Raw genomic sequence first — 17359 nt, 5'->3', positions numbered from 1 at the left:
CCGGAAATTTAGATGTTTCCATAAAATAACTTGCAGACATTTCAAATGCGAAAGGTACAATCGCTTTAAATAAAATCTCCAAATGCTTTCATGAACCTGGAATGAAACGCCTTACATCGGTTGGTTTTCTTTGTAGAGAAGAAAGGGAAATAATGGGAAATTAATCTGAAGCCAGGAGAAATTCATTTTTGTCTTCGGATTCCAGATTCCTATTCCCAGAGAGAGAGGGAGAGAGAGAATTTTAGAGAGAAGGGAGAGAAGAAGAGAGAGAAGTTCTAAACTTAGAAATGAAAAACCTGAGGAGTCTGAGTCTTTCTCTCGGTTTTTATACAAAGATCTTTAAACTGTTCACTGTAGTGGGATTTTAAGTGCACAGTAAACTCTGGAAATCTGCACTATTCACTGTAGCGGAGCTTTAAGTGCACAGTAACATTTGGATCGTATCTTTGAATAGTCGATTCTTTGTAAAAAAATTGAAATACGATACGGGTGAAGAGACACGTGCGCTCTCACTTGTGTCTAGAGGACCACCCGAATATACAGAAATTTTTTTTTTAAGTAAATAACTAAATAGTTATTTACAATGCTTTAAAGGAGAAAAAATTCCAAAACAATCATCTTCATTTTCCTCTCCAAGAGAAATGAATGGCTCTTCATCTTCATCTTCATCTTCGTATTCAGAGGTGTCAGCCACTGATGACTTTGACCGGGAGGCGAGGAGCTGTTCCATGGCTTTGAAGTATTCTTCTTCTGTTTTGGCACCTGTCAATAGTGATTGGGCTTTGGACTTTTGGGTCAAAAAGGTTTGTTGGGCTTTGGAATGAGTTATGGTGGGTTGAAGAAGGCCTTTGGCAGAGAGCCAATCTCGGACCAAATTTTCAGTCAATTTTGACTGTTCGTCAAATTTGGACCACCATTTTACTTTAAAGGTTCTTTGAATGATGAGTTGGGAATCTTGGGTATGAAGCCTAAGGTTCCACATCCATACCCATGGAAGGAAGAAATTTGTACAGAAACAGAGAAAGATGGGAAACATTTTCTCGGAATCAGAAGGAGTATAGTGGGCTTTGAAGAAGTTTAAACAATGGGTGGCATTCGGGGTTAAAATTTGTGGTATTGGGCCAAAAGTATTCCACCAATGATGGAACCAGTTTGGAAGGCTTTGGACGGTTATTTTTGGGTTAAAGAAAAATAACCAAGAATAGGATTTTTTGGGATTTTGGATAAAAAAGGTGTTATACCAGGCTTGTTGGTAATCTCAGTAGGAATAAATCCGACAATGAGGTAAACGTATTTGAAAATTTAAAGGGAAAGTTTTAAAATTATGGAGTAGGTCACCCCATTGGTTTGGGCTCAAAACTTTTAAAATAGTAGCCGTGGAATAGGCTGGTTCTGAATGAGATTTACTGAAAAAGAAATGTTTGAACTTAACTGAATCAGTGATTTCTAAAATGCTTTGATAATAGGACTGGGGTTTTGTTAAATCCCATGGTTTAAAAAACCAGCCCTTAGGGAAATACTTTGAAATTGCTTGGAAATGATCAGCATGGTAAAATCCATCTTCTAAAGAAAGAATATTTTGAAAATGGGTTTTATCAAACCAATCGGAGGTTTTCTTTGAAGGTGATGGTTGGGAAAGCACAATTTGGGAAGAAGAGCTTTCACTAGAGACAATCACATTTTGAGAAGAGGGTTTTGAGATTTCTTTGGAGATAGGGTTTTCTTTTTCTTCTTTTGAGAAAATCTGGCTTTGGGAAAGGTTTTGTAAGGCGAGCATAAGCTCAGGAGACTTTGTAATGGAACTCATCCATTGTTTTACTTGGTCATCAGAAGAAGTGGTTTTGTAATGGGCACCATGTTCTTCAACCATTTCTATCCAAGATTTAATAGGCATGGCTGAGGAAAGTAATTTGTCTTTAGAAGGGGTAGCTTGGGGTTCTTTAGAGGTTGCTCTAGATTCAGAATCTTTAAGAACAGCTTTACCTTTGTCTTTCTTCTTTGGCGGCATTATCTGTTTTGAAGAAATTTCCGAGTTAGAAAATCAGGAATAAAATTTGTATCACCTTTAATATATTCAATATCAAAATCAAAAACACTTAAAATGGCTTGCCATCGTGCAAAAATCTGTTTTGATGCAATATTTTGAACATCTTTTTCCAAAACATGTTTTGCAGCTTTGCAATCAATCCTAAGTAGAAATTTTTGATTTAATAAATCACTTTGAAATTTTGTAATGCATAAAACAATGGAAATGATTTCTTTTTTGATAGTAGAATAATTTTTCTGGCAATCATTCCAATGTGCAGAAACATATTGTACTATCTGTTCTTTATCATTTTCTTTTTGCTTTAATATGCCTCCATAACCTAAATCAGATGCATCAATTTCAATAATTTTAGGTAATGTAGGATTAGCAAGATATAAACATGGGATGCTTTTCACAGAATTCTTTATAAGCTTTACAACCTTGGTATGTTCATCTGTCCAAGGAATAGGTTTTTTCTTTAATCTATCATGCAAGGGTTTAGACATCCTATTAATGTTAGGACAGAAATCAAGAACATAATTTAAACTTCCAAGAAATCTTTGTAATTGGGTTTTGTCAAGAATTTTATCAGGAAATTTATCAACAAACAAAAGAGATCTCTCGATTGGAGTGATTGTTCCTTTAGAAATATGATGACCAAGGAATCTGACTTTTGTTTGAAATAAAGAAACTTTAGAACTGGAAATTGCCAATCCAGCCTTTCTGGTGGCAAAATAAAAAGTCTTTAAATGTTTGAAATGTTGATTGATAGAATTTGAAAATATCAATACATCGTCAATGTAAACAATGCAAAAATCAGAATAAGGATTATAAATATCATTCATAATTCTTTGAAATTCTGAGGGTGCATTCTTTAAACCAAAGGGCATAACAGTCCACTCATACTGTCCAAATGGAACAGTAAAAGCAGTTTTGTAACGGTCGTTAGGATGAATTTGAATTTGCCAAAAACCAGATTTCATGTCGAATTTTGAAAAAATAAGAGCAGAACATAGTTTTTGGAGTAAATCCTTTTTATTAGGTATTGGATACCTAATCAATTTTAGAGCGTTATTAAGAGGTTTGTAGTTTATAACTAATCTAGGAGTGCCTCTTTCAATTTCAGAATTTTTATTAACATAAAAAGCGGCACAAGATCATGGGGACCTTGACTTAACAATGAGTTCTTTTGACTCTAAATCTTTGATTTCATTTTTGCAATGTTGTTCCAATTCCATGTTCATCTGGATTGGACGTGCTTTAGTGGGGATTTGTCTTTCATTAAAAGAAGTTTCATAAGGTAGATCTACCATGTGTTGTTTTCTGTCCCAAAAAGCAGAAGGTAGATCAGCACAAATTTCTTTTTCAATGAGAGTTTTGAAATCAGAAACCTTTCTTTTAATGAAATCACTTTGTAATTGGCTTTCAATTCTTTGTAAGTTTAAATCCTTTTGTAAAAACATTAGATCACACTATTTTGATTTAAGTAGGTTATTTATTCTGTTTTGATAAACAGAACAGGCTTTAATAATATTCAAATTCCTTGTTTTAGGTTTTTCAATAAAAGGGAAAACAAGTTTCTTGGTTTTTGCTTTGAAGGATATACTATCATAATTGACAGTATATGGAGTTATAAGATTTATAAAAGGAGTTCCCAAAATGATGGCATGATGAATATCATTTGTGAGGACAAAAGAAGTTTTAAAATCAAAACCATTATTATGGATTGAGGCTTCAACCTTGGAACTGACATTCAGTTTTGAATTATTAGCGGCAGAAAGTCTTTCTTTTGTTTTTTCATGAAATCTTTTGGGGACGATGTCTTCTCTAATGCAATTTAAATCGGCGCCAGTATCAAAAAGGGCAATGACGTCCATTGCAAAATCATCAGAAAATATTAAAGTGACTTTAACCAAATACTTTCTTGTGGTGATTTGCTTTAAAATAAATAGAAAATCATTGGGTACTGACTCAATATTTTCTACTTTAATATCATCACCATCATCAGGATTAGATTCATTGTCTGAATTATCCTGCAATTGTTTTTGTAAAAGAAGTTGGATAGTATCAGAATCACTTTTTTGTTTTTCTTTTAAATCTCTGATTTCACATTTGATTTCTTTTATCTCTTTCTGAAGATCTTGGATATTAGGAACCGTCTTCTTTGTTTTCTTTTTATCCAAAATTTGAGTAAGATCATAAGAATTCTGTTTAACAATTGGGACTTTAGAAGTCTCGGCTTTATTAAAATCTAAAGTTTTCAAAAATTTATCAAGATATTCTTTTTGAAGATTTAGATCAGAAATATGCTTTACAAGTTCAAGAAAAATTTCTTGGTCTTTAGTCAAAACATTGATTTTCTTTAAATATGAATCAGATTCAAACTCACTACTGCTAGATACAGAGTCATCTGAGTCAAAAAGCTCATCAACTTGATATGGATCACTGTCTCCCAACATGGAAGATTCGAAATCAGAAGATTCGACAAGAAGGGGGGCTAATTTGGAAAGGATCTCTTCATCGAGGTCAAGTTCATGAAGCTTTTTGTTCATCCTGCAATAATTTACAGTATGACCTTTCATGCCACATTTATGACATATAGCTTCTTTGTAATTAAAAGGGGTCTTTGGTTTGGCTCTAAACTTTTTTCTTTTAGAGAATTTGAGTTTCTTATAAGGCCTCAAAGGTTTCTTATAAGGAAGTTCTCTAAAATTACGGAAGGGTTTCTTAGAATTTTTTGATTTGTAATGTCTCCTGCGGGGTTTAGTAGAACACTCGCCATTACAATCTTTGGAGATAGAAGTTTTAAAGGGGTCATAATTGAATTGTTTACAGAAACCGCCTAATTCTTATTTAGACTTCTTAAGCTCCCACTTAAGTCGTTTCTGTAATTTCAAATCTTGACAAATCTTTAATCCTTCTTTATTGACAAAACTGACGAGTTCACCATAGGTGAGCTCATCATAAGGAATACGGTTATCATAAAGGGCTTTAATAGAATTTCTTACCTTTTCACCTAGAAGAGTAGGTAATCCAGCGAGAAATTTTTCTTTCCAAGTTATATGATTTGCATCATCTCTTAGAAATAGTCTGGTAAAAAATGAGATTTTGTAACTTTGAAATTCACTAAGTTTCCTACATATTAAATTATGTAGTAACTCAGCGTTTTTATCACGAATGTGTGAAGGGTCACCAATGAAATTGAGGGAAATAGTTAAAATTAGAGTAGCAACAGCATCCTGAATTGGATTATTGAACTCATCAAGAATAGGGACTCTATTTTCATCGACTTGAATGGAATTTAGAATGTCTAATTGTTGCTGATTAGTGAGAAGATGATCCCACCAACCTTTTAATTGACCAGTAAAACCGGCAATGAGGATTTCTGATATAGCACGATCAGAAGTTCCTGCTTGGGTTTTATAGCCATTGGCTGCCATTGTCATTTGTTGCAACAATCCTAGGATATTGTATTCGGACATGCCGTCAATATTCCACTCATAGACTGAAGATGCATTATATCGGGATTGATTTAATGCACTTGGTCTACTATCTATTGCTAGATCCGGTGGAGTCTTGACAGTGGGAAGGGCTAATTCCCAATGAATTTTGTTGGCTTTAGGAGTAGAAGGTTCTTCTTTGAAGGCTTCTATATCAGAAGAGGCTATAGACATTTGGTCTTGTTCTAATACTCCAATCTTGCTAGATTGAGGAGTATCAAAGGCTATCTGAACTTTGCTAGATGAGGAAGAAGCAGCTTCTATCATATCTAATTGTTCTCTAATGGCTTTAGCAAAATCTGATTTTGACTCTTGAACAAGCTTTTGGCTAGTTTTCGAAACCTGAAAGGATTTGAAAATAGGTTCCTTAAGCTTTTTGTCAGAATCTGATTTTGTTGGAATAGGAGAAATTGATGGAACAGTAATAGTTGACTTCTGAATTTGGTTTTCTATCCTAGTCAACTGCTTTCCGATTGTATTTAAGTTAGTATTACAGAAATTATTCTGTTGGATAATACTACTTAAATTTGCCTCTGAATCATTTGGTTTTGGAATTTTGTAAGGTGAAGCTCGAATTTGGACAGGAGGTTCACCGTGATCAACGGTTACACTCCGAAGAGGTGGGTGTTCAGACTCTATAGTTCTATCACTATCAAGAAGTTTCCATTCAGGAACTTTCTTCTTAATAGTAATAGGGTTTGACTCTTTAAAAGGATAAGAGATGTTGTTATCAGAAGAATATATCTCAAACCAATCAAAAAACAATATATGAATTTTATGAAAATTCACAAATTCATAGTAAGTTTGTTGGATTTCTTTTCTTTGGTTTAAAAAGTGTTTGAAAAACCGAAGTCTTTTTTCTTTGTTTAAATCAGAATAAAAATCATTATGCAGAGAAGTTTTATCTAATTCAAATTCTTTTTCAATGACATTAATGACATTTTCTGTAACAGCAGAAAACGTGGGGGAAGTTGGAGGAGAAGGTTCCTTCTCTTCCTGACTTTGTACATGTTGATTACTAGTGTAGATCGGATGAGGAACACTAGTGGTGTAATCAACTGATCGAATGGAAGTACTAGGTATATTTGAAGTAGAAAACCTTGGTTGACTTTTTATGGACTGAAAAGGGAGATTTATAACAGAGGGTATTTTTGTAAATTTCCTTTCTAATGAAGGATTGCTTGAGCACGATGCTTTATCAGAAAATCTGGATGAGGTAGATCTCCTGAATGACAGTTTGACTTTACCATCGGAATACTGAGTCACATTTTGCAACTCTGTATTAGGCTCAAGTTGTTTCGGAATCGCTGGTGGAGCGGCTCCTTCAAGGATCCATTCCTCTGGAAGATTTACATCTTTCCATTGGATTGGTTTAGGAATGATCGTGTTTGCTTTGGACAAATCAGTCTGCAAGAGAAGGGTCTCATCTCTTTTCGACTGGTATTTATGCTGTGTGCTAAATGCAGAAATCATGGCTTTGTAAGAAATTTTAAAAATTAATGCAACTGGGATGGATCCCTTAATCATATGATAATTATGGGTTTTGATTTGTAAAATTATGCTCTTTAAAATATTTTTGTCTTTAAGAGAAATTGTTATATTTGGATAACAATCAAAAGATATAGGACCTTTACATAGACTAGATTCGATACTACTTAGTAAAGAATCATCAAAAGAGATGAATCGCCCATCTCTAAGGACAACAATGATAGAAGTATCCAAGCCTTCTTTGGTCAAATGTTTTATTCCTACTTGGATTAAACTAATGTGAATATATTTGAAATTCTTTTCTTTTAATTTCTTTAAAGATTTTTCTGAAAACAAATAAATTGTTTCAAAAGGCTCTGAAAGAGTTATATCACGTTCTTCAGTCTTTATAATATAATCATGCTTTAAAAGATCAAGCATTTTTGTTTTGTAAATCTTTTCTTAGGAAATTTTTGGAAGTTCCCAACAATCAATTGCTTTATCAAAGTTCTTAATAATGAATTCTTCTGAACTCACAACATGCTTTGACTCACTAGTCTTCCCGGAAGAAGAGCTAGAAAAGAACAATGTTCTACAGATCGGAGGATCCATGGTCAAGACCTTATGGTCTATTTTTGGTTTGGTCAATATGGCTACAGGTATGGATTTACAGCCCTCAGCGGAATCCTTATCCTCTTCAAAGCCCACTATACTCCTTCTGATTCCGAGAAAAGGTTTCCCCCCTCAGAGGTTTGTAGTTTATAACTAATCTAGGAGTGCCTCTTTCAATGGTGTTATACCAGACTTGTTGGTAATCCCAGTAGGAATAAGTCCGACAATGAGGTAAACGTATTTAAAAATTTAAAGGGAAAGTTTTAAAATTATGGAGTAGGTCACCCCATTGGTTTGGGCTCAAAACTTTTAAGATATTATAATAAATAACCAACAAAGTATTGGCTCCACCGGCAGTGAAGTTCCCTTAAGTGGTTTGACTAGGTTTGCTCCTCAGTTCGAGCCGCAAGGAAGTCGCTTTATTGAGAGAATATGTGCCTCTCGATTCGAGCGGGGACTTCTAGGCTGAGTTGTGATACGAGTTTAAAGGTGTCTCCCACAATTAGGGCCCTCCCCAAGATACCTCATGGTTAAGATAAAAAAAGAAATATCTTATTATAAATACCAAATTACCAACGAATCAAAATAACTTGTCTAAGTTCAAATCACTAAGATTTTGAAACGTCCATGTTCTTTATCCTTCTTGCATTGTATTCATAGCAGCTTTTAAAGAGTGAGATATTGGATCTATCTTTTTCCTTTTATCAAAATATTTTGATTTTACTTGGTGCATGCAAAATAACATTTTTCTTTTTCATTAGTATGGGTTATCTCAATAATTAAAATATCAATATTTTCATAACAAATTCTTTTTTTCTTCACTTGAATTTGCTCAAACTTTATCTCAAAATAACCACGCTGATATAGGGCGTATTAATCTATAAAAGTAACTTTTTTCAGCCAGACGTACATCATATCACTTTCGTTGAAATTTCAGTCTAACGCATTTCTATTCGGATACCATAATATTGCAAGAAAATACTTGTGTGCTGCTGTGTACTAATTTGATTTGATTTCGGTTGATAAATTGCGATATAGGTTCATTACTTAGCAATGTGAAAGGAGAAATATGCTCAGAAGATTTGGGTCCATGTTATGCTGCTTGTGATTCAAAATGCAAATCAAGACACTAATGGGAGAGGATCCTGTGAAGTCTCCTTTGGAGCTCCAATATGCAAGTACTACTATGAATGTGGCACGGCTCCACCTGATCGCTGCCGCTGCCAAAACACAAAACATGCACCGCTGGCCTTGGTCCATGCAGTGAAGCTTGTAATGTGCAATGATGTGATGAAAATTGTGCAGCAAAATATGGCCAGGGAACCTGCAGTGAACTTGATCTGTACAGGTTTTGTGTCTGCACATTTATTTGCCGAAGTTTCTCAAGTGAAAGAATTGACAATTACTGAAAATCTGAAATAAAGAGCTCTTCTTTCTATTTATTTCTCTTATTTGATTTACATGTGATAGACTCAAGTCTTGTTGTAACAAGAACTTCATCAAAATTTCAATGTTCCTAATCAAACTCAAGAGATAAAATCAGTATTGAAAATTTTCACTCCTCTTCTACTAAAACTAATCGAATAAATTTCCTGAAACAGCTGCCGATTTTAAATAATGCAGGAAAGTTTCTCCATATTTATCACTCTGTTTCTTTTCATCTTTTCCCTATTTCAATATATGAACATGGTGTGTATGTCTATGAATATAAATACACTCGAGAAAAAAGTTAAGATCTCCAGTATAGGACCTTTTAAACTCGGCATGTCTGGGCAAGATAATCACATCCTTCGTACACTTCCAAACCTTGCTGATCAAGCTGATCTTCTAGAAAGCAAGCACATCGCTTGCTCATCTTTCCAGTCAAAGCAATTTCTAAAGGTCTTTGAACTAACCTTGGGAAGCCGGTGTCGCACCAAACCTAGCAAAAACAGACGTACGAACTGTCAGAAAACATGAAGATGATTCATTACAATAATACTGAGATCAGGTTTCATCTTTTGTGCTATGGAGCCTGGGGTTAATTGCGGTGTTGCAGTTTTCAAACTTCCCATTAGAGGTTTCAACTCAAGAGTTTGGAGGTTACAAGTTTGTAATATTACAGACATGTATATTACCCAATCCCAAACATGAGAGATGGTTCTTAATCTGCAGGAAATAGAGTTGTGTCATTTTAAAGGTGTGCCCCTACTATCATGACTGGCTTGGCTACAAAATTAGTTCAGATGGATACAAAACTCCAGTTACCTCAGACTGATGGCTTATATACTAATTATAAGTACAAACAGCAAATTTTTCAAAACTATATCACATTAGGGAAAGTGGCATTGCAACTTGATCATGCTTGGATAAGATGACAATGCCAAGTTCCAGAAACTCATACCTCTCCACCCTCATCCTGACTCCACCTTGAGTTGCAACCAGGTTGTTTAGCCTCTTCAGCCTTCTGTTTCTCCAAAAGCTGTGCCCCTCTAGCAGCCTTTGCTTCAGCTCCTTTCAGATATTTTGTAGCATTCCCCTGGTTATCGTAGTAACGACCCACTAGCTTACCAACAAATCTGACAGCAGGAGAAGGCAGAGTAAATACCAAGCACTGTCCTTCAGAGGATAAACTCAAGCAACAACTGCACATAAAAAATAGATTTCCAGATAGATACCCTAAGAAATTAAAATCTTCTCAAGGATGGGCCAGGAAAAGAAGAAATTGTCTCTTTGGAAATAAAGCTGATGTTTCACATTCGCAATACCTTTGCTAGCAAATCGGGAATCAAAGTACCGCATCCTTTTTGTTAATAGATATTGCAAGTCATTCACAACAATAGGCCGCCAAGGAATTAACAAGGTTACTAGACACTACATAACAATTTTGCTTAGGTACCTGATTGCTCATCGGCATCTAATTGCAGATACAACGTCGTGGTCAAAGTTTTTTTTTGGGACAAGAAACTCAAAGAAATATTAATGAAGAAGATTTAAAACAGATAGAGGACCAGCTGTCCACTAAGAAAACAAAAACTAGGACTGTTTGTGCTATACAAAAGTATATACCCAATCATCCCTATACAAGGCTAGAATCAGTTATAACTTCGTATCTCAAAACCCCATCCCAATTTAGATGTATGAAGACAAAGGATGAATCTTGAAACTCCTTTGAAACTGAAGCCCAAAGTGAAGCAAGAAGACAAACTCTATCCCACAGTCCTTCAGCATTATCTACACTTTTCCCCTAAAAAAATACAAACATTTCTTTCCTCCCATATTACCCAAAACAGTGCTGCCACTGCACATTTCCAAAGAGATTTACCCTTTGTTCCTCTACCAAAAGCAAAGAAATACTCCATAAGATGAGAATCACAAGCCAAAATGAAATGCAAAAATTAGCTTCTTTGCACAACTTGTAATCTTGTATCACAACTTTGAAGCCTCAAACCAGAGAAGAAAAAGATGATTCGAAGCTTCTACACTTCTGTTGCGCATCACACACCAAGAAGGAAAGAGACAAAAATTAGGAAACTTTCTTTGAATCACTTCTCCAAAATTTAATTTTCCTTGTGCCAAGGCTGACAAGAAGACATGCACATGGTGGTCAATGTGGCCATTGTCACTTTACTAATGTGGCAATTGGCTCCAACAACACAAAAGGTGACTCCAACTTTGCTTCACTGCTGACTCATTTGCACTATGAAACTTCAGAAACAGTGCCATACGTGATGGCAAATGATACTTACGGATCATCACATTAAATATTCACGGAAACAAGTTTCTTTCTTTTGGCTGCTTTATGATTGATTTTGAAGATACAAAATGCTAGCCTGTATCTTACCAGTAACCATGGTGGACAGGGAATGAATTACCACTTTAGTTCACTGGCCCTTTTTGATAATTTCCTTTACAATTACTTTTTCTTTCTTGCTTCATTTTTCAACTCAAAGGACTGCGCATGGAAAATATAAATAAATCACGTATTACTCACGTGTAACTTCTGAAATAAAATTCCCGCCATTCGACAATGCTCTTTACCTGCAAAATTTTCAATCAGCAAACCAAAAGTTATGCCATTCATCTGTTCTAACGACATTTGACACAAACCGTGCAACAAAAGGCCTGTGCAGATAGCATTGGGGTTTTGTTTTCGGTAAACTATTGTTTTTGAAGAGAAAAATTGAATGAAAGTCAGTTGATACATTGGTTAATGTGTACATGTCGGGTGTGTATACGTGTGAGAATGAGAGAGAAAGAGAGGGCAAGGAAAGAGGCATCTCAGACAGTTGAAAGCATAACGATATTTTAATATACACATTAAAGCATAGTCACCATCATCAGGTGCATCAGCAAAAGTGGAGCCACCATTTGTAAATGCTTAGATTCAAGCTTCAAAAGAAGCAACTTTAGACAAAAATGTTTATAATTCCTGTTCTCTTACATGCATTAATAACTTGCAATGACTAAAGTAGAACTAAACTCTGACAATGAGAAAGAGCATGCAGAAAAGAAATTACCTCTGTGCTGGATAGACCACGCAATGAATCAGTGAGTCCATCTCCTATGTCAAAAACAAAAGAGAAGAAAGAAATAGACAAGTAAATGAATGAAAGTAGCAGTATGTAAAGGAGCACTGATATAGCAGCTTCGAAAGTAGGAAATTTAGTGCTCGTTTGTTATGACTTTGCAAAATTGTTATCCAAAACTTTACATCACCATAAGAAAAGCAGAAAAAGATATATCATTGAAGATTGTACCTGTAAAGTTTCCTGAAACGAATGCACGGGAAGCATCTCTAAGATTACAAGACAGAAAAGCAAGAAGCTATCACCATGAGTATATATAGCTACTAAAACCACTACCTCCAAAAGAATAAAACACTAAAAATTCCTACAAAATCATGTACTTCATACCAACCCAATTCTCAAGCTGAAACCAACTCACTCGATTACAAAGCATATTAATAAAGCAAATGATACTAACTTTGAAATTGGTTTAACTGACCTTCCAGCAAAATGATTATAACCTCCTCCAACGCCATAATGAGATTTTCCTTTGGTCACATCAAACACTGATCTGATTCCAAAAAAAAAAAAAAACCCACCAAATAAAATCAACTAAAACAGCAAATCAACATCACCAACTGAATTAAACAAACATAAAAATAGAGACGAGTACCCAAGAATTCCTAAAAGGATTGGTATTGATTCATCAGTTCCATTGTGCAATGCCAATTCTTCAGCTGTGAACAATCTCTGAAAGTAAAGTAAAGCCAATATCAAAGTAAAGTAAAATAAACAAATAATCATTAAAGAGACATAATTTAGTTAAAGGATTGAAACCTGTTGACGGCTGAGGAGGAGTTTGGGAGAAAATCTGAAAATTACAGCGACCAAAGTCACTAAAACTGCAATTGCCACAAATGGGGATGATATTATTTTCTTAACAACCATCGGAAATTTTGTTAAAAGGCTCAAAGTTTATGTTTTTTCAACGGAGAATGAGAAAACTCAATCGGAATTGGAGATTAAGAAAATGGCAAAGTAAACCTGCAGGTCAGAAGTCTATACTCTCCTATTAGTCAACATTTTCTCGTTTTATCAGTTAAGGGTAATGTTTGTTCATTTTTATCAAATAGGTCCCAGATCCGGTGACTCGTTAACAAACTAGCCTAACCAGCAAATAAAGGTTCTAACTTCCAACTAACACGTTTAAAGTAAATAACTAATCGGCATATTTTGTATAATCTTTTATTCTTAGGTAGAAGTTGAATTAGAATCTCGTACAACTTTTATTTTTTGAATATTTACACTAAAATAAAAATTTAATAGGTACGCTGAAATTTTTTTAACCAACAAAAAAATCTAACCACCACATCATAAAACCTTCGCGACCCTATGAAAAAAAATCACAATCCAATTATTCTCGTAATTGAAATCTGACCATCAATAGCAAGAGTAATACTTAAGGGTATTCATGCTATTCCCAATGAGGAAGGGACCAAGTTGACACAAATTAGAAAATTGTCCATTTTATAAAATTAAAAACAATAAGAGACCCCTATGTTATTATCCCAAAAAAATTTCAGAAGAAAAGAACACTCGGCAGCCTGCAATTTCACCGACCGAAGAGCGAGGGAGAGTTGGAGAAGCGAATATTATTAGAACAGAGAGTGTACAGTTTTATTGGGCGCCCGTTACTGTTTCAAGGTTTTCAGCATCCATTGCATTGGTATATCGTCGACTTTCATAGCTCAATAGATTTTAAATTAGTTGGAAAATTGTATAAATTTGTTTTTTTTTTTAATTATTACTTAAACTGTCAGTTTGAGTTTTATATATGATGTTTTCTTTTGGGTATTTATCAAATTTTGATTTTTTTTCTTTTAGGTAATGAGATTTAGTGGAATTTGTTTTATTTTTATCTTTGTTCATGTTGAATGTTAATTAAGAAACCATATGTGATAATACCTGTAAGGCTGTAAGTGAGCCGTGTGTTTGAATTTGACTTTTAGTTAGAAAGTTGTTGAAGCCATGGCAGTGCGGGTGGTGACGAGGAATTTGGGGAGTAGACTCTTACCGATGCTCTCTTCCACTTCTTTACTGCATTCACATGCTACAAGCTTCGGTAAGCTTTCTTTCTGTCTTTGTTAATGTTTTTTCAAATGCTCATTTGGATTGTAGATCATGTTAGTTAAATTTTCAGGGTTCAAAGAAGTACCGGCAGAAGAAAAAAGTCAATTGGTTAGCAATGTTTTCAGCAGTGTTGCTAAAAACTATGATCTCATGAATGATTTGATGAGTGGTGGATTGCATAGATTGTGGAAGGATAGGTTAGATTCTTGGTGGCATTTTTAAATAATTTTCTTAAGTTTGAAATCTACTTTACTTTACCTAACATTGTTGGGTATCCTCTTCGCATTGCTCAGACTTGTTTCCAAGTTGAATCCATTTCCGGGAATGAAGCACCTTGATGTTGCTGGTGGAACAGGTCAGTTTAACTAATGCTATTACTTTTTGCTACGCATTTAGAGGTATGTAGAGTTTGTAGAACTTCAGGGCACGGGAATATTTAGAGTTGGTGGAGAAATTTGAAACACTATTATATAAGATAATACATGCGTGTTCAAGGGAGACTTATGTTGCATCAGCTATGAATTTAAGGGTTGACATTTGCAGGGTCACATTATAATAACTGTTGACCTTTGATATGATCTGCTATTCTGTTCATTCTTCTATGAGATTTTCCTTCTTTTACTTGTCTGGCACAAAAGTTTTATTTTGAATGCTCCATCTGCACCTTATCTTGAACAAAAATGATATTTATTGATGTGTGGTGATTCACCTCTCTCTCTCTCTCTCTCTCTCTCCCTCCCTCCCTCCCTCTCTGAGTTTTCTATTGAGGTCTTCAATTTAAAGGACTTAATTTTGCAGGGGATGTTGCTTTCAGGATTTTAGACACTGTAAATAGCATCAAACGAAGAGCACTCCAGGATGTTCTTGAAGATGATTTACAGGAGGAAACTCGGATATATGTTTGTGACATCAACCCAAACATGCTAAATGTTGGTAAAAAGCGTGCTTTAGAGAGAGGTAAAATAGAGGGATTGTTCATGATTCTGATTTTTTGGTTTTTCTTCTGTACGAGTGAAACTCAACAAATTGAATATTGGTTAAGAAACTTTAATTTTTGTTAGGAAGTGAAGTTTCTATCTTGAAACCTTTTAGGTCGTGGACACCGTGTTTGTTTACGAGGATATTTATTTACTGAAGAATTACTGTTCATTAGGTTACCAGGACAAATCACTTTTGTGGGTGGAAGGAGATGCAGAAGCCTTGTGCTTTGAAGACAGTACTATGGATGGTTACACAATTGCCTTCGGAATTAGGAATGTTACTCATATTGAGAAGGCTCTAGCTGAAGCTTACAGGTGTGCTCACAGTGTTCTCGGCATAGTTGTTCTCCTTAGTGAATTTAAACATTTAATAGATATGTAGAGTGCAACCGTTGTGTAATAGTGCTAAGAAAGAAACACTGTCAAAAGTGGCCGTAACATTCAACGTGAGCCATCTTTAGAATCAATTATTTTGTCAAGCCTGAACCACATTACTTCCATTTGTCATAGAAAGTGTGGGTAAAGGAAGCCATCTTTAGAATCAATTATCTTGTCAAATCTGAATTACATTACTTCCATTTGGAATAGAAACTGTGAGTAAAAGATCAAGAAGACTTCAAATTGGTTCACTTGCCCATGGACATGGTTATGAGTGTGATTGTGACTATTCATTATTTTATTTACTGCTCAATGCATAAGTTGAATGGGTAGGGACCTACAAATTGATGGGTCTAGCCAATGGGATATAACTAGGATATGAGGCTGTTAATATTGTGCGCTATGTTTGGGATTTAGTTTTCAGGATGGGTATGGCCTTTGACTACCTTTATGCTTGAAATATCTTCCAGTTTTATACTTCTAGCTGTATATTATTACTTTGTTGTATATATTTATCATGTTTGATGGTTTTGTTCATTAGGGTACTGAAACGTGGAGGAAGATTTCTGTGCCTTGAGCTGAGCCACGTCGATATTCCTGTATTCAAGGAATTGTGAGTATGTTTTGCAGTTGGATGTTACCTGTAATTAAACTACTTAACCCTCTTTACAAATCGCATGCTTAACATATTACTGTCCTTGCTTGTAGTACTCCAGCATTCCTGTTGTTACTGAAGCTGGATCAAAATTTAATACGTGTTTCTCTTGTATACCATATGAATTGTAAGTTACCTTAGTTTTCTTTTAACCCCTAATGCAGGTACGATTATTACTCATTTTCAGTCATTCCAGCAATAGGGGAACTGGTAGCAGGTGATCGGGGTTCTTATCAGTACTTGGTTGAGAGTGTCCGCCGTTTTCCCCCTCAGGTAATTAATGATTTTCAGTCCTTTGCATTGTTTTCCGTCATCAGAAGAAGCAAGTTTGTTGTCCTACTAAAAATGTGATACATTGCGGCTATCAGTTTCTTCCTTTTTATATACAATGTGATATTGTTTCTGTTTTGGAATGACATTTCAATTTATTCCAATTGACGAATGCAGGAAAAATTCGCTGCAATGATTTCTGATGCTGGATTTCAGAAGGTTGAGTATGAAAATCTTGTTGGCGGAGTCGTCGCCTTACACTCAGGATTGAAAATTTAGAGGTGTAAATATGAACGAAAAATCCCATCTTACCCAATCTTTTGTTCGTTTGAATTTAAATGTTGTTTTATTTATGAAAGGAAAGAGAAAAAAAAAAAAAAAAATTTCAGTTAGCCAAACTGAGCTAACTGTCCTCTGTAACTCTTACGTGTTGGTTTTTTTTCCCTTGCATTTGATACTTTTTGAGTTAAATTAGAGAGAGACTATTCTATTCTTGTAAAAGTTGCTTCTAGATATTTCAGTAGAAGTTGTATGTACCTCCGTAACGACGTTATGTGATGTGTGATACTTGCAATATCCAAAGCCAAATTTATTATCTAATATTTTAAAATTTGTATTGAGGATCAAACAAAAAAAAAAAGAAAATGGCTAGTTTTTCGTAATGCTAGGATTGAGTCTCGGCAGTCAAAACGTTATGTTAGATTGACTTCTTTTTTTTTTTTTAATGGGAAGGTTAAATTGACAATATGATTATTTTAGAAATAGAAAAAAAAATTCATTATTAATGGACCAGCCTAAGGGTGGCAATAAAATTCGGATCCGTATATGAAAAAATGCGGATTCGGATATGTAAA

General features: G+C 34.8%; 2 protein-coding genes across 5 annotated transcripts; one reads left to right on the top strand and one right to left on the bottom strand.

Moving 5' to 3' along the window:
- Nucleotides 1–9189: 9189 nt before the first annotated feature.
- Nucleotides 9190–13148, bottom strand: LOC18056018 (membrane-associated progesterone-binding protein 4). Of its 4 annotated transcripts, none has more exons than XM_024178251.1 (8): nucleotides 12930–13148; nucleotides 12766–12842; nucleotides 12571–12663; nucleotides 12345–12382; nucleotides 12105–12148; nucleotides 11579–11625; nucleotides 9989–10229; nucleotides 9190–9526 (listed from the first exon to the last, which is right to left on the bottom strand). In XM_024178251.1, exons 1-8 carry the CDS (start codon nucleotides 13038–13040, stop codon nucleotides 9359–9361), a joined length of 819 nt encoding a protein of 272 aa, XP_024034019.1. In that variant the 5' UTR covers nucleotides 13041–13148; the 3' UTR covers nucleotides 9190–9358. The 4 variants fall into 4 exon arrangements, with proteins under 4 accessions (XP_024034019.1, XP_024034021.1, XP_024034020.1 ...); XM_024178253.1 differs by having other exon boundaries at nucleotides 9989–10163; XM_024178252.1 differs by having other exon boundaries at nucleotides 12592–12663.
- Nucleotides 13149–13670: 522 nt separating this feature from the next.
- LOC18056017 (2-methoxy-6-polyprenyl-1,4-benzoquinol methylase, mitochondrial) lies at nucleotides 13671–17039 on the top strand. The gene is made up of 9 exons (XM_006453247.2): nucleotides 13671–13818; nucleotides 14102–14214; nucleotides 14293–14419; nucleotides 14516–14577; nucleotides 15021–15179; nucleotides 15376–15517; nucleotides 16122–16193; nucleotides 16400–16508; nucleotides 16683–17039. Exons 2-9 carry the CDS (start codon nucleotides 14121–14123, stop codon nucleotides 16782–16784), a joined length of 867 nt encoding a protein of 288 aa, XP_006453310.1. The 5' UTR covers nucleotides 13671–13818; nucleotides 14102–14120; the 3' UTR covers nucleotides 16785–17039.
- The last annotated feature ends 320 nt before the right edge of the window (nucleotides 17040–17359 follow it).

Source organism: Citrus clementina, unplaced genomic scaffold, assembly GCF_000493195.1.
Source record: "Citrus clementina cultivar Clemenules unplaced genomic scaffold, Citrus_clementina_v1.0 scaffold_1, whole genome shotgun sequence".
Classification (NCBI taxonomy): domain Eukaryota; kingdom Viridiplantae; phylum Streptophyta; class Magnoliopsida; order Sapindales; family Rutaceae; genus Citrus; species Citrus x clementina.
This window is presented reverse-complemented; position numbering and strand designations above follow the sequence as displayed.

Coding starts and splice junctions, on each gene's coding strand:
- LOC18056018 (XM_024178251.1), bottom strand. CDS start 13,040: ATGGTTGTTAAGAAAATAATATCATCCCCATTTGTGGCAATTGCAGTT. Junction 12,843..12,929: donor TCCTCCTCAGCCGTCAACAG/GTTTCAATCCTT, acceptor CTTTACTTTCAG/AGATTGTTCACAGCTGAAGA. Junction 12,664..12,765: donor ATCCTTTTAGGAATTCTTGG/GTACTCGTCTCT, acceptor TTTTGGAATCAG/ATCAGTGTTTGATGTGACCA.
- LOC18056017 (XM_006453247.2), top strand. CDS start 14,121: ATGGCAGTGCGGGTGGTGACGAGGAATTTGGGGAGTAGACTCTTACCG. Junction 14,215..14,292: donor TTCACATGCTACAAGCTTCG/GTAAGCTTTCTT, acceptor TTAAATTTTCAG/GGTTCAAAGAAGTACCGGCA. Junction 16,509..16,682: donor TCCGCCGTTTTCCCCCTCAG/GTAATTAATGAT, acceptor TGACGAATGCAG/GAAAAATTCGCTGCAATGAT.